Source organism: Elephantulus edwardii, unplaced genomic scaffold (assembly GCF_000299155.1).
Source record: "Elephantulus edwardii isolate Elephantulus edwardi_28Jun2011 unplaced genomic scaffold, EleEdw1.0 scaffold00141, whole genome shotgun sequence".
Classification (NCBI taxonomy): Eukaryota; Metazoa; Chordata; class Mammalia; order Macroscelidea; family Macroscelididae; genus Elephantulus; species Elephantulus edwardii.
Window position 1 is genome coordinate 1167316 of NW_006399891.1, and position 24717 is coordinate 1192032.

The 24717-nt window shown below is 37.7% G+C and overlaps 1 protein-coding gene across 1 annotated transcript in view; it reads right to left on the minus strand.

Moving 5' to 3' along the window:
* Positions 1-2365: 2365 nt before the first annotated feature.
* The window catches only part of TMC1 (transmembrane channel-like 1), a 189406-nt gene continuing 167054 nt past the window's right edge, over positions 2366-24717 (minus strand). The window contains exons 16-20 of the mRNA XM_006894419.1: positions 23845-24084; positions 13524-13649; positions 3482-3560; positions 3342-3393; positions 2366-2382 (exon numbers count right to left, since the gene is read on the minus strand). Coding sequence (XP_006894481.1) covers positions 2366-2382; positions 3342-3393; positions 3482-3560; positions 13524-13649; positions 23845-24084 — 514 coding nt within the window. The remainder of the gene's footprint in view (positions 2383-3341; positions 3394-3481; positions 3561-13523; positions 13650-23844; positions 24085-24717) is intronic.

Consider the following 24717-nt stretch of genomic DNA (forward strand, 5'->3'; position numbering starts at 1 on the left):
AAAACAGACATTCGGATGGCGGGGGAAGAAGAACGAACTGGGGAGGAGAGTGGAGAGAATGTTGCAGCAATGAAGGAATGAAAACCCAAAATCCCTGTAAATGTTCATTAAAACTAATAAAATTTAATAATAATAAAAAAAATAAAAAGTCAGTCCAGTTTCTCTATAGTACCAAAAAGAACACAGAAAAAGAAATAAGCAAAACAGTATCAATCACAATAGGTAACCACAAGATGAAATACATACTTAGGGACAAATCTAACTAGAGATATAAAAGATCTATACACAGGAAAAATCACAGAACATTATTGTAAGAAACAAAAAGAAACACAAATGGAAGAATATACTCTGCTCTTGGATAGTTATACTCAATACCATGAAAATCATAATTCTACTATGAGCTATGTTCATACCTTCTATAATTTTTATAACTAAAAAATAGATGAATGAGATCTTCTAAAAATAAAATCCTGTCTGCATAAAAAAATATTTTCTGATAGTGTAAAAAGAAGCCCGCAGATGTGAAAGTATTTGTCAATGATACACTTGATATGGACTCTAACTGAAATTTACAGGGTGGATATTACAGCATTTTAACAAGAAACAAACAACACAATCACAAAATTAGTAGAAGAGATGAATAAAAGCTTCACCAAAGGTCTGGTTGCCGACAACATATTGAATATAATGCTCAAAGTCACTAGTCATAGAGAAGCAAATCAAAACAACAGTGTAATGTCATCTCATCCTAGCAACAATGTAGTTGTTGTTATTGTTGTTGTTAAGTGCCATTGAGTCATAGACAACCATAGCAAACCTATGAATGAAAGCCCTTAATGCTGTTGTATAACTATCATTTTTTCTCTAAGTTCATAGAGTTTCTGGAGGCAAGCTATTTCAGATGTGGATGCCACTCCTGCTTCCCAGCTCCACCAAACACTGCCCACCATGGGTAACCATTATCTCATTTGACACATCTGTGTCACAGTGTTTAGCATCACAGCAGTCATCAGTTATCTCTGTACAGCAAATTGACAGACTAGTACTATATCACTTGGAAGAATGTTTGACTGAAACCAATTAAAACCAGGCTAGAGGGTGACAGGCCCTCAGGCCCAACTGACTTTTTTAACACAAGGCCAAATCCAATCAGTTCACACCCAATTGCGAATGAAACAAAACAAAATCAGGCAAAAAGCAAGCTTCAACCAAAGCAAGAAAACACACAATTGCAAAATTCAAAAAGGAAGGAAACAACCAATGTTGGTGAGAATGGAGAGAGATTGGAATTCTCATACACTAGGAATGTAAAATGGTACAATCCCTATAGAATATAGTTTGGCAATTCTTTAAAAATTTGAAATGGAAATACCATTTCACCTAACCATCCCAGTATTGGGAATATACTTAAAAAAATCAGAGCTGTGAAACAAACAGATATATGCACACTTACGTTTATCACAGCATTATTTATCATAGCAAAGATGTGGAAGCAGCCCAAGTGCTCATCAACAAATAATTGGCTAGTACATTAACACAATGGAATACTACACAGTACTGAAAAGTAATGAAGTTGTTAAACACTATACAACATGGATGAGTCTGGAAGACATTATACTGACTGAAATATCTTAGTCACACAGTCTACTATTGTAATAATAGGATCGGTACATGGTAGAAGAGATGGGTAGAAAAAGAATGGATAATGAAAACAGAATTTGAATGGGAGAAAAGACGACAATCTGAAAGGAAAGGACAATTAGAAATTATGTGCATGACAATTAGCATGGAACAGGACAAACGTTATAAAGGGAACTGCAGGGTGGGGGAAGGGAGAAAAATGTGTATTAGTGAAAGAAAACCAATCTCTTTGAGAACTTTAATTAAAAATTAATGAAATTAAAAATGTAAAAACTATTTTTAGAAATAAATATAATTTTACCACTTTAAAAAAGATTATAAAGAAATAGTGTTCCCGACTACATAGCCTTATACCCATCAAATCTACCAAAGAAGAATCTGAAATAAAAACCATTTTAGACATATAAAGTTTCAAAAATTTACATTCACCAAAACAAAAATTGTGCAAGAAAGAGGAACCTGGGGTGGGGGGTGTGGGGAAGAAAACCCAGGAAATAGTATTCTATACAGAATAAAGTGATAGGGATGACAGAGAAGAGAAAGTTTAAAAACACTCCAAGAAAATTCCTCCAGGTAAATTAAATTGATAAAATACCAAATCTATCTAAATATAAATATATTCAGAATATAATTCAATGACTAGAATTTGCTGCATACTTTTCTGCTACCATCAGGTCAACCATCACAAAGTTACTTAAAGAAAAAATCACAGAAAAAATGGGGCTCAGTCCTGGTTACATTCTAAATTTGGAAAATAACAGGAAAAATACCATTCTGCAGTTCGGGTGCAGAAGTTTATAGAGTTATTAAAAAGAAATTAAGCCAATTTGTGTTGTTTTATACTACTTGAAGGGGGAGAAATCTTTCAATAAAACCCATGTGAGCTGGAACTCAATGATTTTGGCTTCTTTCTCTGAGTTTCAGTCACCACTTTTCTATTGCTGTCTATTTACTGGAAACATTTTCATTTTCCTCCTCTAACAGCTTCCTGCCTTTTATAAATTTCCACTTCCATAGGTTTTATTGCACCAATAGTTAAGAATTTTAAGTTAGAAATGAGGGGGAAATAGGAGAAAAGACACTGGATAAAAACTATTTTCACTGAAATTCTTGGGCGTCTCTGCTCTGTGTGGATCTTGAAGCATGTCAGTAATTGCAGATAAGAGTACAGTTTATATTATAAAAATTAAAGCCATTTAAGTGAGAGAAATTAAGAGATTAGCAAATAACTCTACTGATCAGATGTGGTGAGCTCAGCAAACTTTTTTTGGGCTCCCTCCAATGTTTGTATGTTTGTGGTTTGTGGTTTGTGGTTTGTTTTTTTTTTTTTTTCTATGAATAAAAATGTGTGATACAGGTAGGAACAAGTCTCCATTTGTATTAGCCATTTGAATTTGGCTATAAGGATATTTTCTTTAATCTTCAAAGTAATTTTTTAAATCACTACTGCCAAGTTAATCAAAGCTTTTCTTTTTTTCTTTCTTTCTTCTTCCTTTCTCTCTCTTTCTTCTACTGGAAAATTGCAAAACCTTCTAGATGTGAGCCTTGAGAAAGATTTTGAAAGTATATACTAAGGATTGAAGGGGTGTTTATAGCACTAGAGACATTCCACAAAATAAGCCTCATTTTGAGGGAGAAAGAGAAAAGAAGGACATACTAACAGTAGAAAAAGAAATTGCAAACATAAACATATCTCCAACCTGCTCGTGCAGCTGCCATTTTCTTGTTTCGCATTTTGTTCTCCAAAGCTTGCTACAAGGAAAGACAAGAGAGGAAGATTAGATTTTTCTGGTCCTTTCTACTACTTTCTATTAATAAATACAGTATTCTCATATCATACCATTTTCATCTTCTTTTTAAGATCCAGATTTGCTGCCTTCTGGCCCTTGGCAGTAGCATTGAGATAATAGATGGTCAAACTAAATTAAGAACAAAAACACAGTGTATGAGGCTTTCAAGGTTCGTTTAAAATTAGCATTTACTTAGATTACTGGGACCGACTTTAAGACATTTTCTATTCTGATGTTTTTATCCAAAAGTAACATGAATCTAGAGACATATAGAGGCACTGTCTGCATTGCACAGCATCTAGGGATGAAGTTGGGAAGCTGAGCCTCAAGGCTTCTAATCCTCAGCAGGTGTTCCGCTCACTACATAGGATGCCACACTTAAGCTCCTTGTTAGGAATGTCTTTATATCAGTTTAAATGAAAATTTAAAATAACATTTTAAGTCAATGACATCGTAAATAATGGGAAACCTACTGAATTATAGAGAACTAAGAATATAATTCTTGACCTCAAAACCGAAAACTCATTGCCATGTAATCAGAATCGACTCATAGCGGACCCTCCAGCAGGTTTTCTGAGGCTATTAATCACATTGGAGGAGATTTCTCTTTTTCCTCCTGTTGAGTTGCTGGTGGATTTGAACCAGAGAGGAGTCACTTTTTGAGTAGGCATCACAATTCTCATGTTTGTGCTCACTTAATTTTCTTAGTCATAACTAAGCAACATGAATTTCTTTCAAAGTATGTATTATTTGATTAGTCTTTGAATTCCTGAGTCTTTATTTCTGTAAATTTGTTCCTCAGAGTGGTGCAAAGAGTTAACATCATTATCTATTAACTAAAAGGTTTAAGTCCACCTAAGGCATCTTGCTTGTTATCCACTTCTGAAAAATCATTCACTGATAATCTTGTTAGAGCACAATCTACTTTGATACACATGAGATTTCAATGAATCAGAATTAGTACAATGACCCTTGATATTCTTTACATATCTCTTTCCCTCAAAATGAAAAAAAAAGTCTCATAACAAAAAAAAATCTTGGTTTTTAAATATTTACATTACTAGAATGAAGATAGCAAAGCTATTTTGTGCAAACAACTCTTTAAAAAGAAATATAACTTTCCTCAATTTAGGCAAACTGAATAAACAGACAAACAAAAGATCAAATGGAAAAGGTAACTGTCATTACCATTTTGTTGCTGATAAGTGAATGCTGAACACATTTCCTCTGTTCACCAATGTTCCAGATACATCTTTTATGAGCCATCTGGTGCAAGCAGCACTATTATTGATATGGTTTAGCTAGGCATGTTTATCTCTTATATGAGTAATAGAAGTTTCAATAAAATTTCACACATGAAGGCATCTGGTGCAATATCTGTCATGAAGAATGAATTCAACAAATGTTTTGTGTGTGTGTGTGCGCACACACACACAAGCATAAGCATATGTGCACAGTGATAGAAGGATTTTTTTTTTTTAGCAAAGTGATATGGAGGATGAACTTAAAGATGTCACTATCACTTCCAACTTCAGGATTCTCTCTTTACCATTTCTTTCTGTTTTGAAATTGATCTAAAACTGGATATTCCTCACAAATAATTTTGCAGGTCCCATAAAAATGACAAGCTGAAAATTTGTGTTTGAAATCAGAGCCTCTGAACTAAAGGCAGTTTTGGAGAGAACATATTTGACTCTAACATGCTTCCAAATTTATTCCTTGTGCTGTTGTTAACTGTTATGGAGTGATCTCAAAATCATGGTGACACCATGGCATTGGTGCAAGACATAGTCTAGTCCTGGGTTACCTTACGAGCCCTTATGTATAGGATATCTGTGATCCATTGGATTTTCACTGGCTCATTTTATAGAAGTAAATTTCTAAGGCTTTCTTCCTAGCTCATCTTAAGTGTAGTACTTAAGAGTACTAGAGTACTTGAGAGGTATACAAGGTCAATGGGCCATAAATTTGCAGTTCGAGTCCACCTATTGGTGTCTTGGAAGAAAGTCCTTGTGATTTACTTCAGAAAAGTCAGCCATTAAAACCTTGTAGCAAATAGTTGTATGCTGACACATATGGGGTCATAAGACATCAGAATGGACATGATAGGAACTGATTAAGTCTCTATACACAAAAGTAGAAGCTCTGGTGGTCTAATGGGTAAGAAATTGCACTGACAAGTCAAAGGCAGGCAGTTCAAATCCACAAGCAGCTTCTTGGGTGAAAGATGGGCAATCTCTTCCCATGGAATTTACAATCTCTCTAAAACCACTAGACAGTCCGCGATGAGTCAGGTCTGAGTTGATGGCACATTAACAACAACAGTATGCATGAAAATCAGAGACTGTGACCTTCAGATTAAAATCTGGCAAGCTCCTGGTTTGGGTTTGTTGGTTTGTTTGGGGTTTTGGGTTGTTTGTTTTTGTTTGTTTTTTTTTTTCAAAACAACAAGTGAAATGTATTTTGCATAGTTATAGAGTCTTAAGAGGTGTCAGAAGTGACAAACTTTCTCTGAAGAAGGCTCTAGGAGAAGATCTTTCTTTGTTTCTTCTCAACTTCTGGTTGTTATTAGGTGCCATCATGTCGACTCTGACTCATAGTGGCTCTGTGAACAACAGATCTGAGTGAACCTTGTCCTATTTTGCATCATCCTCATGATTTCTGTTACACCCTAGCCCATTGTTATTGTCGCTGTCAATTCATCTCCTTAACGGTCTTCCTTTCTATCTCTCCTCCACCATTTTAAAAATGATGTCTTTTTTTCAAGCACTAAACTCTTGATAACATGCCCATAGTGAGATGAAATTTTACCATCTCTGCCTGTTGTATTTCCTCAAAGAGGTTGTTTTTTCGGCAGTTCCTGAAATATCCCATACTCTTCTCCAACACCATAACTCAAAGGCATTTAACTTTTCTTCTATCTTCTTTCACCGTCCAGCTTTTAGATGCATAAGAAGTAATCAATTGAAAAGACTATGGCTTGGATCAGGTACATTTTAGTCTTTAAACTTACATCATTGCTCTGTAGCATTTTGGAGAGGACTTTTACAACAGATTTTCTCTGTGCAATATGTCTTTTGACTTCTTGACTACTGTTACTATAGATCTTTATTGTGAATCTAAGTAAAATTAAATAGTTTATACCTTTTTTTAAAAATTTTTTAAAATTTTATTATTTGTGTGTGTGTGTGTACCGTCAAATCAGATCTGACTGGTACAGGAGGAGATTGTCCCTCCTTCCCCGGCAGAGCATCTGGTGGATTTGAACCGTGCGCCTCTGGGATTGTAGTTGCAGCTCCTTGCCACTAGGCCACCAGAGCTCCCCTAAATAGTTTATAACTTTAATCTTTTCTCTCTCATAATATTGCCTCTTGGTGCAGTGGTGAAGATTTTTATTTTCTTGATGTTGCAATGTAATACTTACTGAAGGCTGTAACCTTTGATCTTCTACAAGCGAGTATTTCTTTTAAAAAAACCTGATATTTTAATAAAAGTTTATAAAGAACATGGATTTCCATTCATTCATTGTTGCCCATTTTCCTCCCTGCCCCATTCTCCCCCAAGTTTGCTTTTTTCTTTGAAAAAAAAATTCATTATTATAGTTCCCACCTCCCCCCCGCCCCCTCCACTTTCCTATGTAGCTCTTATTCTGGACTCTTGTCATGCCAATAATACGTAATCATATATTCCTTTTGTACAGTTCTCTTCCTCATTTGTTTCAATTCCATGTACATTCTTTATCCCCTCTTTTCTTAGTTTCTCCCAAACTGCATGTCAGTCTTGTTTTAAAACAGTGGCATTATGCAGTATTTGTCCTTTTGTGACCAAGATACTTCACTCAGCATAATGTCCTCCACAGTCTCCCATTTTGTATAATATTTCATGAGTTCTTTGTTTTTCAGTGCTGCATAATATTTCATCGTGTGAATATACCACAGCTTCTCCATCCATTTGTCTGTTGATGGGCCTCAGGTTGTTTCCAACTCCTTGCTATTGTGAATAAAGCAGCAATAAACATAGGTGTGCATGTATCTGCTTGGGTGGCATTTCTGGTTTCTTTAGGGTATATCTCCAGGAGTGGAACTGATAGGTCAAAAGGTATTTATATTTCCAGTTTTTTGAGAAAGTGTCTTACTGTCTTCCATAATGGTTACAACATTTTACACTCTCACCAAAAGTGAATAAGGGTCCCAGTTTCTCCACAACCTCACCAACATTTATTGTTTACTGTTCTGTTGAATTTTGCTATTCTTACTGGGGTGAGATGCTATCTCAGAGCTGTTTTGATTTGCATCTCTCTTAGAGCTGGGGACTTTAATGTGTTTGTTTGCCATCTGAATGTCTTCTTTAGTGAAGTATCTATCTATTCATATCCTGTGCCCATTTTTCAATTGGGTTGTTTATCTTTATCTTATTATGGCACTTAAGTATTCTATAAATTCTAAATATAAGTCCCTTATCAGACATATCATTACCAAAAATTTCCCCAGTCTTTGGCTTTCCTTTTGACCCTGTTGGAAAAGTTTTGGGTGTGCATAGGGATTTGACTCATAGAAGGCCTCATTCATCTCCTTTATCCTCTCCTGGTTGTAGGCAGCTGCTGCTTTGTATACCCACAACTAAGAATGTTTTTCACCTTTTAAAGTAATTCTCAGTGTACATACATATTTTTTAACATAAACTTTTTTCTTTTATACTAGTTTACTTAAGAAATTTGTATACATTGTGCTTCACACTGGATCTTTCCCATTTCCTTAACCCACCCCTCCCTCCACCCATCAAATTGTGTGACTCTTTAGCTATACACCTTACCCAGCCTCCCCTCTTTTTTCCCCTCCTTGTTTCCAGATTCTCATGAAAGTTTTACAGTTATGTATTTATACAATAATGATCTTACACAGTATTTGTCCTTATGGCACTGAGTTAGTTCACTTAACTGAATGCTTTCAAGTTCCCCCCAAGTTAAGTAATGATTTACAAAATCATTTCTCCTGCGTGCCGCATTGTATTTCATCATTCGAGTGCACCGTAATTTCTCAATCCATTTGATTGTGGTTGGACATTTGGGCTGTTTCTATGTTCTTGCGATGATGAATAGCACTGTTATAGACATTGTTATACAAATCTCTGTGCCTCTCAGTTCTTATTTTCTCAGGGTATAATCCAAACAGTAGAATAGCTGGGTTATATGGAATTTCTATGTTCAGCTTCCTGAGGAAGTGCCAAACTGCCTTCCAAAGTGGTTGCACCATTTTACAATCCCACCAAAAGTGTATAAGAATTCCTATCTCTCCACATTCTCTCCAGCATTTATTACTTGCTTTCTTGTTAAACTTTGCCACTGCTACTGGGGCGAGATGGTATCTCATTATGATTTTGACTTGCATCTCTCTTGTTGCCAGTGATTTCAGGCATTTCCTAATGTGCCTGTTGGCCATTCGAATATCCTCTGCTGTGAAAATTCCCTCCATGTCTTTTGCCTATTTTGTAATTGTGTTTTCAGTCTTTTTCTTGTGGAGGCCCTGTAAAATTCTATAAACTTTTGATATGAGACCCCTGTTTGAAATGGTATTGCCAAGTGTTTTATCCCATTCAGTAGGTTTTCTTTTCCCTCTATTGGAAAATGTTGGGGGGATTTTTATTAGGCTATTTTTTTAGTTGACTTTTTTTCCTTAATCATAGGATTGCACAATTTGAACAGTAGAGGGAAGAGTGGATAAAAAAAAGGGGAGAAATCCAGTGTGAAACACAATGCATACAAATTTGTTTAGTAAACCAGCAGAATTTTTTTCTTAAAAATTTTTTTTAAAAAAGGAAAAAGTTTTTGATTCATCTTCTTTAGAAGGTCCTGATTCATCCAGATTGTGCATTTCTGGCTGTACATAAATATTTTTAATTTGGTTTCTTGAACCAAAACCCTAAAAAATCTACTACCTTGCCCTTTAAGAATAAAGAGTGCTGACCCTGCCTCTACACCAGACCTGACAAGTGGCAGTCAGTCCTTTTCAATACCCTTTTCACTAAGGGATGACATATTGAACTCAGTGACGGAGCTGCAAAAATTGAGGAGGAATGAGAAGTAGACACTATGAAGACATAAAGGTGAATCGAACTTATTAATGACATGAGCTGGGGCAGTTACTCAGAGCTTTTTTGTACTATGGTTTCATGATTAATACGGCCAAGCTTGTTGTGGAGTTGAAGGGAGTTCATGTGTAGGTGCTCCCTGGGACCACAGAGGCAGCCACGATTGTCTTGTGCATCTACCTCCTGAGGCAGCTTACTAAATCTGTACTGGCATTGGAACAGTGTTATTTCTCTCCTGAAAAAGAAATTTGTCTCTGAGGAAGTTAAGAATATAATAACATCTGGCATTTCAGTTTTATATGTTTTTGTTAAAAAGTCAAGCACAATACAAGAAAAAGAAGAACAAAGAAAATAGTAGCTATAATAAATATTGATTCCAACTCATGGTGTTCCCCATGGATGTCAAAGGAACATTGTGTACCACAGAGTTTTCAATGACTGTATTTTTGGAAGTGCTTTACCTGCTCTTTCTTCCTAGAAGTCTCTGAATAGACTTGAACCACCATCCTTCCCATTGGTAGCCAAGCATCAGCTCTTTGGCACCATTCAGACATAGCAACATCACTAAAAGGCCTTAACTCTTAAAGGCTACACAGACTTTTAATCCTTAGAAGTCACTGTATCATGAAAATTTAGAGAGAAGAAATTGCTTCAAAGACCATCTGGTAAAACAGGTTATTTTCTACCACATCTGCACCAGAAATTTCCTAAGTATTTGTAACAGGAGCCCAGGTTCAAGGTTCTATAATGCAGATAATGGTAATATACTTTGTTAATTATCCCTATGGACTACTAGGTTTTGTTCCTTAAAAGGAATCAAAGTATAAAGGAGCAAACATGGGATTTACCTTAAAGAATCTGTTCCAATTATTATTTTTTTCCAATTATTGTTATGATTACTATTACATATGATCACTTGCCTTCTCATCTGGGAAAATGACTTTACTCCTGTCAGTTTCCTAAGTTAAAAAATTGGGGAAGCTGACACCTACCCTCTATACCTGATATGGGTTATGACAAAAATGAAGGCACTGAACTTAGAATCCTAGCTCCTTACCTTCAAATCAGTAAGAGTTTTCTCCCTGAGGTGTCCTAATTTTATTTAAACAAGTCAACTCCTTTCTGAGTCTCCCCTAATACCACATTCTTCTTCATAAAGTGCAATTCTTCTTCATAAAGTGCAGCTTCTTGATTAATTTGCTCAGCATACAGATTGAGTAGAGTTGGAGAGAGGATACAACCCTGAAACATTCCCTTCTTAATTTTAAACCATGTATACTTCCCCTTGTTCTGTTCACACAGCAGCCTCTTGATCTAAGTATAGGTTTCACATGAGCATAATTAAGTGTTCTGGGATTCCCATTATTTTCAATGTTAGCCATAACTTGTTATGATCCGCAGAATCAAATGTGTTTGCATAGTCAGTAAAGCATAAACAGACATTCTTCTTGTATTCTTTACTTTCAGCCAGGATCCTTTTGACATTAGCAATGATATTGCTGGTCCTTCTCAATCTTGCTTGAATGTCTGACAGTTCCCTATCTAGGTACTGTTCTCTAGCTGTTTTTGAATGATCTTCAGCAGTATTTTGCTTGTATTTGATATTAAACATATTGTTTAATAGTTTCCACACTTTTTTGAATCAGCTTTCTTGGAATGAGAAGAAATAGAGATCTCTTCCAGTCAGTTGGTCAAGCAACTGTCCTTCAAATTTCCTGGCATACAGTGGTGATGAGTGCATCCAGGGCTGCACCTGTTAGTTGAAATACCTCAATCAGTATCACATTAATTCCTGGGGACTTATTTTTTTACCAGCCTTCAATGCAGCTTCAGCTTTCTTCATTACCATTGGCTCCTGTTCATATGGTACCTCCTGAAAGGTTTCAATGGTTTTTGGTTGTTGTTGGTGGTGGTTTTTTGTTGTTTGTTGTTGTTGTTTTTTGGTTTTTTTATACAGTGTCTCTGTACTCCTTCCATCTACTTTGGATACCCATAGCATCCTTTAATATCATGATTAAGGCTTAGATTTGCTTTTGGGTTCTTTCAACTTGAGAAATGCAGAGCGAGTTCTTCAGTTCTCTTGAACCACTTGCTGCAGAAGATCAAGAAATACAGCCTTCAATATGGATTGCATCCCAATGTCAAGAAAATAAAAATTCTTACCACTGGACCAGTAGAGAACATCGTGATAGATGGAGAAAAGAATAAAGCTGTCAACTATTTCAACTACTTGGATCTACAATCAATAAAATAAAGAGATATAATGCACTGAGAAAAGTCTATAGTTAGAAACCTCTCCAAATTATTGAGGAGAAATAATGTCAGTTTGAAGACTGAGGTGTGTCTGATTCAGGCCATGATTTTTCCAGTAAGTTGTTTATCCATCTGAGAATTGGACACTGAATAAGGATGACAGAAGAAGAATTGGTGCCTTTGAGCTGTGGGTTTGAGAAGAGCACTGAATATCCCAAGAACTTCCAAAAGAACCAACAAATATGTCTCGGAGAAAGTGCTCCTTGGAGGCAAAGGTGCTAAGGCTTTGTCTCACATACTTCAGCCATGTTGTTAGGAGAGTTTTTCTTGGAGAGGGACATCATTTTTGAAAAGGTGGAGGGTTGGCTCAACAAGGTGGATGGACATAGTGACTACTACAGTTGGCTCAAGTTTGTCAGGTAATATGAGGATAGCAAGAATAGGACAGGGTTCACACCTGTTGTTCAGAGGGTTGCTATGGGTTGTACTTGATTAGATAGCATCTAACAACAATAACAACTCTTTTTTAGCAACTAGAATTTCTCAAGTTTCCCTTCAGGTAGTTTAATACCTGCCTTTGTGGCTAGTAGCAATGACAGTTCCATACTTTAGGAAGAGTTTAAGGGTTCAAAGAACCCTAGTAGCATAGTTTGTAACATGTTAGGTTGTTAATCAAAGAGTCAGATGTTCAAGGCCACTCTACTGGAGAAAGATGGGCAGCCTCCTCCCAGAAACCTGATGGAGACTTGCTATGAAATGGTACCTACTTGACATGGTTTGGTTTGGTTTTGGAGGGATTTAAGCTTTAAAAGGAAGGGCAAGGGCACTTTCTTGGGTCTTTCAAGGCAGTCATATACTTTTATTTACATAAGTTTATCTGTGGTGACCACAAATCTGAAGCCAGTGAAGATTCCAAAACCAAAAACAAACCCACTGTGTTCAAATTAGTTCTGACTCAAAGCAATGATGATTGCAAGAGCAAAGTCTTCTACCAAATTCCCCTTTGATGTATCTCTAAAGTACTTTCCTGAGACCCTTCTGGCCCCATAATTCTACTATCACGAACATCTTATTTTGAAGAGGAACAAGGTAGGAATAAGGACAGGGTTCATTTTAAAGATCCCCCTAAGCATCTAGCCCTGAAATACAGCTTCTAAGGCCCTCAGGGGGCATATTAGCTTAGAAGATCGTCATTTCTGTGTATTCACAGCCATCTGCTTTATGGAACTGGAGGTGGGGGCTGGTTGCAGAGGGAAGCTCAGTGTGCTGATTAGATTTCACATTTAGCATTTATGTTTCCCCTGCTTTCACTGTTTGGTTACTCGGGAACAAATCTTATAATCCTGGGAAGGCAAAGACAGATGCAGATGGCAGTGAATTACATCCAACAGGATCAGAACATGGCTCATGAATTTCAGCCTCTCAACTTCATGTAATCAGTGTCGAATATGGTTAGTTTACAGGATCCTGGGGGAATAGCAAGAGCTGACAAATCTGAGACATAAAAGTAACCAGGGATCATCATATTAATGAGAAGTCAACCTTTGTAGATGCTCTTAAAACACACAGAACATGTCTATCTGGTTACTTTTTACGGGAAACACATCGTTTGAATTCTTATCATGTTAATACTATGATGTGGGAGTTATTATTTTTTCTTTAATCAGTTAAAAGTCTTAAAAAATAAAACAAACAAAAGGAACCAGGAAGAACATCACAAAGGCTCTTTCTGAGAGTAAAGAAAGCACATACGCCATCACCAACACGACAGCGATGACCAGTCCCGGGTTGGACAGCTGTCTCAAGATCTTCGCCATCCAGCTGGGGAAATCATTCTCCAACGTCTCTCCAATGACTTCAAACATCCGATTTTTGCCGCTGGGGGAACAACAGAATGAGTTTTATTTAAAACATAGAGAGGGAACTATAGTAAGAAAAGGAAGGCAGGTCTGAAAAATCCATTCCTAAAGAGAAGTCAGTGAAAATCCCAGGATGCCAGTGATTTGATACAGAGAGGCGGTGGAGCATTTTGTTTCCTTGTGTATGGGGTCAACATGAGTTGCAGTTTAATTGACAGTAGCTAAAAGTAGTGGTCACATAGGAAGAAATCTTTCTCAAATGCTTAGAAAGCATTTAAAAAAACCCAAAATGTTTTACATGCCTCTGGAAACTTTATGAACTTTAATAAATGTTGATAGTTACAGAAAAACTTCAGGCTTTTTTTTCCCCATAGGGCCAGTATGAACCATGTTTAACTCAACAGCAATCAACAACAATAACAACACCACCACCAATAAAAGCACATCAGCCACATATCTTAGGTCAGAAATTTTGTTTTTCTCTCTTGGAGTAGTGAAGATCTTTCAATAGACCAAAAAAGTAAATTCTGCTTAACCAATTCTTAACTAATACTAATTAGAAAGAGTTATGATACCTGAGCAAAACTTGGGTGGTACAAACTGTTAAGCACCCAGCTACTAACCGGAAGGTTAGAAGTTAAAATCTACCCAGAAGAAACTCACAAAGAAGGTCTAGTGATCAAATTGTTCCAGGTCATGTTCACCGAAATACCCACAGAGCTGTTCCACTTTTATTCATAGTGTCACCATGAGGTAGAACCAAGGTGACAACTGTTTCTTCATCATATAAGAAGTGATCATGAAGCACCCAATGAGGTTTCTTCTTCATTAGTCCATTCTAATTGACCATATTTCCCAACTGGCATATGGAAGAGGTAGATGTGAAGATTGTCAAAGATTAGAGGATGAGACAATCTATCCTTCCTTCTCCAGCCTCTGAGGCCTATGGTTGATAAATAAGTTCATAAAAGGGGTACTGAAATCTTAGAGACCAATTCCTACACACAAAGCTCTTCATGTCTATATGTCTCAGAGCAAGTCACTAGCATCTCTCATGTCTTAAGCATCTTTTCCAAGTTGGGCCTCTTAGTAAAGAAAGAATTTCCGGTCTCTTCATTATATCCAAACTACAGAAGGATGTGAGGAGCCCTGGGAATTCCTTGTTCTCATTTAGGGTGGGAGCACCACTTAGCAATAGTCCAGAAGCCCTTTTAAATCTATCTGGAACCACATAGAATAGTGAAATGCGAATGCACTTCACTTGTAACTCTCCTGTGACCATAGTTCCATCCATCCTTGATTAGAACAGTTAAGAACAAGCCTGTCTTACAAGATGCACATACACAGATTCCTGTCTAGTTTGCTCCTAGTTCTGCTCCAGCACTTAGGAAACACAATGAGCAGCCATTATTGATTCACTAATACAAAGTACTTCCCGCACTCTACTATACTTTGGACACCGAAAAATGAAAATATTGTGTTCCCATTCTCTAGAAGACAGATTACCAAGGAAAAGAGACACATTCATGATTATAACTATTCATGTAGTAGCAGTATTACTGCAGAATGTCAATTGTTACTGTTCGACCTAAACCTGCACGTGTTATATGTGATATTATATGTGAGCTCAACTAAGATAAATACATATGAAAAAATTAGAATATAAACTGCTGAGATGTGAGTGTTATTTCAGAGTTGTTGCAGAATGTTGGCAGTATTTTTTTTTAATGTTAAAATGTTTCCGTAATTTACATATTACCTAACGTAAAGGTTTTTGCAGTGAGATGAAAATATATTTTAAAAAATCATCATAATGAATTCAGGGAGGCATGTGAGAATTTAAAGAAGTAAAAATTAGTGCTCGTTTCAGCAGCACATACTACTAAAATTGGAACAATACAGAGAAGATTATCATGGTCTCTGCATAAGGATGGCACTTAGATTTGTGAAGTGTGCCATATTTTTAAGCAGTGATCTAGTTTCATTTAAAAAAGAACATCATAAACAAACTACAAACGAAGTAAATTGTTCAGAACTATTATCATACAAGTGTGAGAAATAATGTGTTAGGAAGTGAGGTGGAGCAAGTAGAAGAATTTTCATCTGGACACCAAATAAATAGTTTTTCATTTGTTAATGTAAAACTACCTCACAGCCTATTGGAATAATTTCCTGGAATATCTACCTTCTATCCTGAGGCCTCATAAAACCAGGCCACCTTGTCTGAACACATAGCTAGCAGCTACGTCATCACCATGAGACTTCAACATAGAACAAATTATTGCTCAGTTCAGCACCATTTTTAGCTTCCCTTAACTTGTCAAATACGGATTTTCCAATTTTCTGGTAACACAGGAAACTGGTGGACTTCACTCTGAAAAAAGTACCTTGAACTCAGAAGCACAGTGGACACACAGCTTTTAATAAATGTTTTCTCTAAACACTGGCTAAGAGATTGTGCTGTCCATCCAAAGGCAAGTAGTTTGAATCCACTAGTTGCTCTGAAGGAGAAATCTGAGCAGTCTCATCCTGTGTAATTTATAGCCTCTGAAAATCCACAGGTGGGTCAGCCAGCTATGAGTTGGTCCCAACTTGATGGCACATAACACCAACTCATCCTATAGCTGAGAAAATATTTTTAAACTTTTAAGTCAGACAGTAACCCAAGTAACAAGGCAAATATTCTGTTCCAGAATAGATAGAAGAGATAGTCTTTTTTTGGTGGTGGTTGTTATGTTCCATCAAGCGCCTGCTACTCATAATGATCTATAGTTATACTCATAATGATCTATAGCTCTGAACCCTGCTCTGTCCTGAGCCAGTCTCACTGACCCTGACACACCCTATCCCATTACCCAAGTTATTATATCAATCCATCTCATCTGAGGACTTCCACTCTTGTGCTGTCCCTCTACCCTTCTAAGCATGATGTCCTTCTCCAAAGACTGGTCCCTCCGTGCAACATGTCCAAAGTATGGGAGACAGCACTTCAAAGTCCTTTCCTCCAAGGAGAAACTTGGATTATCCTTCTCCATGACAGACCTATTTGTTTTCTTGGTGGTCCATACTATCTATGTTCAATACTCTTCTCCAGCACCACAATTCAAAGGCATGGATTCTTCTTCTGTCATTTTTAGCTGTAGATGCGTAGAAAATGATTGTGAACCATTTCAAGAGATCAAGCTCACCTTAGTTCCTAGACTGATATCATCACTTTTAAGCACTTTGGAGAGGTCCCTGAGAGCAGACTATCCCAGTGCAATTCATCTTTTGATTTCCTATCTGCTGGTGCCAAGTGGTGATTGTGGAGCTGAGCAAGCTCAAATTGTTAACCATCTCCACCTATCATGGTGCTGCCAATTGGCTGAGTGGTGAGAATCTTTGTCTTCTTGATGTCTAACTTCAATTCATACTGAAGACTATAGTCCTTGACATCCTTCAACAAATGCTTCAGATCCTCCTCAATTTTGTCAATCAAGGTTGTGTTATTTGCATATCATAGGTTGTTGATGAGTCTTCCTCAAATCCTGATGCCACGTTCTTACCTATAACAAACAGCCTCACAAATGATTGGTTCTGCAAGTAGATTGAAAAGCTATGGAGACAGGGCTCATCCATGACACACTCCTTTCCTATTTTTGAATATGCAGTATTTCCTTGCTCTGTTCTGTGGACTGCTTCCTGGTACAAGTATAGATTTCGCATGAGCACAACCAAGTGTTCTGGGATTGCCATTCTTCTCAAGGTTGGCCACAGTTTCTTGTAATCCACACAGTCAAATGCCTTTGCATAGTCAACAAAACACAGACATTCCTCTGGTACTCTCTGCTCTGCCAAGATGTATCTGATGTTGGCAATAATGTCTCTAGTGCCAAGACCTCTTCTCCCAGCTTGTGTTTCTGGTAGTTCTTTATTGATTCCAGTAAATTTTTTTCATAATCTTCAGAAGGATTTTACCTCATGTAATATTAGTGATACTGTTCTATAATATCCACACTCTGTCAGATCTCATTTTTTTTTAAAATAGAATAAATGTGGGTCTCTTCCAGATAGTTGGCCCCATATTTGTCCTGCAGATTTCCTGGTGCAATCTGGTAAACATGTCCAGGGCAGCATCTGTTTACTAAAATATGTCAATTGGTATTAAATCAATTCCTGGGGCCTTGTTTTTTTTCGCCAGTTCCTTCAGAGCAGCTTGAACTTCCTTTTTCTTCACCATTTCCTCTTGATCATGTTTTTTTCATGAAAGTCTTCTGAGTCAGCCAATTCTTTTTGGTACAGTGACTTTGTGTGCTCCTTCCTTCTTCTTCCATTGCTTCCTGGATCATTCAATATTCTGCACAGAACATTGCAACTTACAGCTTGAATTTGTTCTTTAGTGCCTGTACCTTAAGAAATGCAGAGCAAGTTTATCCCTTTTGATTTTCTGACTCTAAATCTTTGCACATTTCATTATAATTCCTTGTTTTGTCTTCCTGAGCCATTCTTTGAAATTTTCTGTTCAGCTCCTTAACTTCCTGCTTCCTTCTCTATGATTTGGCTTCTCTAGTTCAATATTTAGAGTCTCTTCTAACATTAATCTTTGTCTTTTTTTCCCCTTCCTATGTCTTTGTAATGACCTTTTGATTTTTCATGGATGATATTCTTTATATCATCCCTCAGATCATCTGGTCTTTGCTTATTAATGTTCAAGACCTCAATTCTTTTCCTGAGATTATTTTTAAATTCAGGTGGAATAGACTGAAGGTCAAACTTCAGTTCCTGTGGATTTGATTTAACCTTCTTTATCTTTAGTTTGAACTTGCATATGAGTAGTTGGTGGTATGTTCTACAATCAGCACCTGGCCTAATTTTCACAGCTATTATTTAGCTGCTGCTGCTGCTGCTGCTACTGCTTCTTCTTCTATTGAACTTCAACGAGTCTTTCCACAGATATAATCAATCCGATTCCTGTACATACCATCAGGTGAAATCCATGTGTATAGTATGTGTTTATGTTTCTTATAAATGTATTTGCAATTAATAAATCATTGATTGTACATATTTCTATCATTTTAACTCTAGTCTCATTTCTGTCATCAAGTCCATGTTTTCTGATTACTGATCCTTCTTCCTTATTCCCAACTTTTGCATTCTATTCACCGATTATTATTAATGTATCTTGGTTGCTGGTTTGATCAATTTCTGATTGCAAAAGTTGGTGAAAATCATCTATTTCCTCCTCTTTTGCTCTGGCTGTTGGTGTATATATTTGAATGATAGTGATATTCACTGGACTTGTACGTGTATGGATATTATCCTGTCACTCACAACATTGTATTTCAAGAGAAAACTAGAAAAGACTTTTTTAACTATGAAAATGACCCCATATTCCCTTGCCTTTTCATCTCCAGCATAGAAGATAATGACTGTCAGATTCAAAATGACCCATGCCAAAATCTATTTGATTTTGGCAGTATTTATGTGTTCCATTTCTTTCTTTTTAAAAAAAAAATCATTAAAAAGCTTTATTTCACTTACAAGGTCTAATATAGGCCAAAATAAACCCCAAGTTTACAGCTACACTCAGAGGGCTCCTGAATATTTGACTCCTGGGTTTCCTAATTCAATGCCACTGTTTGAATGGAGTGTCTGGATACAGGAGACCATTCACCATCATCACCATTTATCTGAAGTAGTCCTAAGTGCAGAAGCTGATATTACAGATCAGCTATTTTGGATGCCACCTTCCATGCAGAGGTTAAACAAGCAAACAGGCTTTTCTCTTCCATGTGAGGATAAGATCCTGGTAGCACTGTCTACAAAGTGAGGCCTGATGCCGTGCTGTTTGAAGGGGGTGCACAACGGATGGAGTGCCCTGAGCTGGGCTCGCGCCGACACCACCAGTGCTGTCCAAATCCTAGTTCAGACAGGAGATCGGAATTTCCCCTCCTGAGCTGAAGATGGACTCTCACAAGATGCAATCAGAAAGCAATGAAATAGCTTCTTAGAGGGCCAGCAACTGCCAAGAGGCACCTCACTAACGCTTCCAGGAACACTGTCATCTGCTTCTGCTTGACTGAGGCGAAGTCCTGGTATGTGCATAATGGAAAACCAGCATGCTCCTTTCAGCTATACCTTGTATTCCATCAGCTGTGATGACTCTACCAGTGTGTCTAATGAACCTTTCTGGAAATGGCTCCAAGCATCTTTTAAAGAGAAGACATGGCAGAGGGCCCAAGATTCGTCTTTCCAAACATTCTCAGGGTTCTTTCTGAGGCCAGCCGGGGTCCCTGGGCAGAAGTCACCAGGAGAGAGGCTACTATTCCATTTAAGGAAGAGCTTTCTAAGGGACAGCTTCTTAAGAAATGAGTGGTCTGCGTGGTGAGGTAGTCGCTGCAAGTGGTCAAGGTGAAAGTCGCCTTGGAGAAGGGACTCCTGCATTGGGAAAGAGGTAAGACTGAATGAACCTCATTTCTTTCTTAACAATCTCTGGTTTTCCTACATTAGGCTTCTCAAATTCCATGTTCCAATCATTAGCTTAACACTGTTCCTCTTCATGTGTGTTTCCAAATTTGAGGGCTCAATCTTAGGTGCCATATCTGCTAGTCTACTTTAAGAATAGTCTATTCTTCACAGGGTTTTTGAAGGCCTATTGATTCAGAAGTGGACAATCAATCCTTCTTCCTAGTCTGTCTAATTTGGATGCTCAGTTTTAGAGGAATATGACAGTCAAGCATTTAACCAAAAGGATCAGATGAAAAACACTTCCCCCATACAGAAACAATCAGGGGATCCAGTGTCAGTCACCACCTCCTTGGCACATGTGTCTTGTCCCAGTCTTGTCCCATCCTTTCCCTGCTTCACCAGCATCCCCTTTTGCTCTCACCTAACCCTGTCTAGCTTCTCCCCCCCGCCCCCTCAGCCAACCCTTGATATGATGGCTCAGGTCTCATGTCATTTTTGTGACACCTCATGCCTCACGCTGCTGGTGGTCTCTCATGTCGCTGCACATCTCAAGTTTAGGAGGCTCTAAATCCAATCCCATATACTTTAAGGAGGGATTTCTGTCTGAGGCAATACTGGGGAAAAGGTCCTTGTCTCTGCGTTTCTACTCAAGCATTGTCATACTCCACCAAAAATATTAAAGTTCCCTAAACACAAAATACTGAAATACAGGTGACGTTTTTGCTTATGTTTGCCATTTTGGAAGTATTTTGTCAAAGTAAGTTCTCTGCCTTAGATATTAATTTCTCCCTCAACCCCCAGTACAAATCAGAGTAACTTGTGCTCTAGCAGAAAAAGAGGCATTGGTATTGTGGTTCAAAAACCTAAAAATGTGCAGAAATTTTATGTAAGTTATGTATCTAACTTAATGACATTTGAATATAAGCACATCTACCTAACTACCATTCCACTCCATTTATTGATTTACTTTTTTTATTTTCCCTGTAGACTGCTAAGGTCTTTGCTGTATCTTACTGAAAAAGATCAACTTTCAATTAAAAACATAAAAGCACGTCTAAATATTACTACGTTGTACTGGTAATGTGCAATTAACGGAAATATTTGCTTACTTTTGAACTTTGTACCTTAAGATTTGCTAGAGGGTTTAATAACAACCATTATTAAAACTGCAATTTCATATTTAGCCTGCAGGTGCCACTCTCTACATTGTTAATTTCAGTCCCTGTGAGAAGGAAAACCCAAACCTGCAAGGCACACAAGCACCTGAAAATGACAGAGCCCCAGCAAGCTCTGCCTTATCAACTGCCTTAACATGACTTTTAGAGTAATAGCAAGACTATAATAGTGAAACTGACTTTTTTATGCTTATGCTTGATCTGTGATCAAAGAACCCTTGGCCTTTAAAATAAAGTGGGTCTGATGGCATGAGGGAGAAATTATATACACCCACTGTCGGCAGCGTCATGCTTGTCATTCACATTGCTTTTCATGTTCATGTTTCCTTCTTCACTAAAAGACAGAACTAACTCAAACACATGCTAATTATTGAGACAGCATATAGCTTGTTGGGGGACTATGGAAGGTCAATTTCTAAAGTCCTTTAGATAGATCTATAACTGATTTATTGATTTATGTCACAGAAGACTAGAAATGTATATATTCAGCTTGGATTAAAGAGCCTTCTTAATTTTTCAGTCACGTCTTGAGTGAACTAAAACACATTGACATCAATTTAGAACCAAGTCATAGCTGACCTTCCAGTAGGTTAAGTGTGCAAATGAAATCAAGGATATTGTTCATGTTTCTCAGTCAGAGCTCCTGGGGGTTTTGAATCGCCAGAGGGTCTGCTTATGGATAGTGGCACAACTCCCTAAGGATTAAGCCAGTAGAGAAAAATTATATAAGAAAAATCCTTGTTATTATTCATGCTTCTTGTTGTAATTAGGTGTCATCGAGTCAAGTGCAACTCACAGCGATCCTATGAATCTACAGATCTGAATCCTGTTCTATTCTGTGCCATTCTCATCATTTCTTACATGCTTGGGTCCATTGCTGCAATCACTGTGTCAATTTACTGGCTGAAGGCTTCCTCTCTTTGTCCAATCCTCCACCTTCCAAGCATGATGTCCCTCTTGAAGAAATAACCTCTCTAAACAACATGTCCAAAATATGTGAGATGAAGCTTTGCCATCTTTGCCTCTGAGGAGTAATCTGGCTGCACTTTTATCAAGACATATTTGTTTGATCTTTTGGCAGTCTATGGAATATTCAGTACTCTTCTATGACACCACAGCTCAAAGGCACTAATTTTTCCTCTGTGAGGATAGAAGGAGAATTGACACCTTTGAGCTGTGGTGCTGGAGAAGAGTATTGAATGTACCATGGACTGCGAAGAAAGCAAACAGATTCATCCTAGAGAGGGTTAAACCAGGCTGCTCCTTGGAGGCAAGGATTCTGGGGCTTCGCCTGACATACTTTGGACATGTTGTAAGGAGAGACAGGTCTTTAGAGAGGGACACCATGCTGGGTAGAATAGAGGGACAGCGCAGGAGGGGAAGACCCTCTATGAGGTGGATTGATCCAGTGACTGGGGTAATCGGGATGGGTGTGTCAGAGGCAATGAGATTGGCACGAGGTAGAGCATGGTTTAGGGCTGTTGCACATAGGGTCACTATGAGTCACAAACGACTCGACGGCACATAACAACAACAACAACAAAAACATTTATTCACTGTCCAGCTCTCAGAGTATAGCAAATAACTGAAAAGACCATGGTCTGAATAAGGTGCAACTTGCTGTTCAAACTGGCATCATTGCTCTGCAGTTATTTGGAAAGAATCCTGACAGCTGAATGGCCCAGTGCAGTAAGTCTCTTGATCTCCTAACTGCTGGTATCAAGTGTTTTGACTGTGAATCCGACCAAGTTAAAATTGCTGGCAACTTCAGTCTTTACTCCATCTATCTTGACGCTGTCTCTCAGTCCAGTGGTAAGAATTGTTGTTTTATTGATGCTGAGATGTAATCCATATGGAAAAGTATAGGTTTTGATCTTCTGCAGTAATTGCTTCAAGTACTCCTCACTTTCAGCAAGCAAGGTTGTGTCATCTGCATAATACATACTGTTGATGAGTCTTCTTCCATTCCTGATCTCACATTCTTCTTCATAGTGTAAGCTTCTTTAATGATGTGCTCAGCATACAGATTGAATAGGTATTGAGGAAGGATACAACAATGATGCACATTTCTTAACTTTAAATCTTTCAGTGTTCCCTTGTTCAGTTCTGACAAGAGCTTCTTAGTCTAGGTAGTTTTCTTTTTAGCATGAAGCATTTGGCATATAAATTTTGTGGCCCTTTTTGTAGGCACTATAATCATCAATCCATTTGCTCATGGTAGCTTGCAGGTCAATCTACTTTTTTGTTATATGAGAAATAGCTTATTGTATCTGGATGTAGCAGTCCAACAACAAGAAAAATTTCACATGTTTTCCTTAAACCTTTTTCTTAGTTATCTCCTCTTACGGAAATATCAGGGTTTGGGACTATTAAATTGTTCTATCTATGATTTCCAAATGAGGAAATAAATTGAACTTGCCCAAGACTCAATCTTCATGTCATACCTTAAGCCTGAAAACCCACTGGATTTCATTTCTACAGAATGAAAAATGACACTGTTTGAAAACAAAATATCATTTATACAATGAGTGATAATCTCCTTCTCTGCTCCTGAGTAAAAAATACACCAAAGAAGAATTGAAAGGGAGAGACCTGAAAGGGCCGCAATCAAACGACGGTGGCAGGGATACGATCATGTACAGGACAGGCATGGTGGAGAGGAAGAGGATGAGCAACAGCATGCCCAGGTAGAAATTGTTTGATCTGGAAGCTTTGAAGACTCTGGCCTCCGGAACGTTGCAGCACATCACAGCCCAACACTGGAAGTACATAGATGTGTGTAGTCGAAGGATGTTGATGCCTGGGAGGCAGGGAGCGTAGAAGGAGCCCATCCTAGGAAAAACCAAAACAAAATAAAACAGCAGTCTGCTCAGCTTTGAGTCTTTACTTTATAATAAAGTTCTGCTCTTGCTTATTTTACTTTATTTTCTAAAGGGGACTTTGGTGACCTAGTCTTTAGAGAATTGCACCAAAGTTCACACCTCTATGAAAGAAAGATAGGCAATCACCCCCATCAGAGTTCCAATCTCAGAAATCACAACAGAAGATCTTCTATGAGTCAACAATGAGTTTAGTTTGTTTTCTCAAGACAGAAAATGCATTTTTACTTTCATCCACTAAACCCGATTTATAAACTTGACTAAGACATTTGAGCCATGTTGCTAAGGAGTTGTGCTGCCAACCCAAAGGCAGGCAGCTTGAACCCATCAGGACTCCTCCATCTGAGAAAGATGGGGAAACTCCTGTGTTAATTATAGCTTCTTAAAATCCATTAAAGGGTCAGTTATGAGTCATTTCCGGCCTTGACACACACAACAACAACCACATTATTATAGATATTGTATATGCATGTACACACACACACACACACAACAACCACATTATTATAGATATTGCATATGTGTGTACACACACACACACACATATACGCACCAGTAGGTTTTTAAGTGTGCAAATGAAATCAAG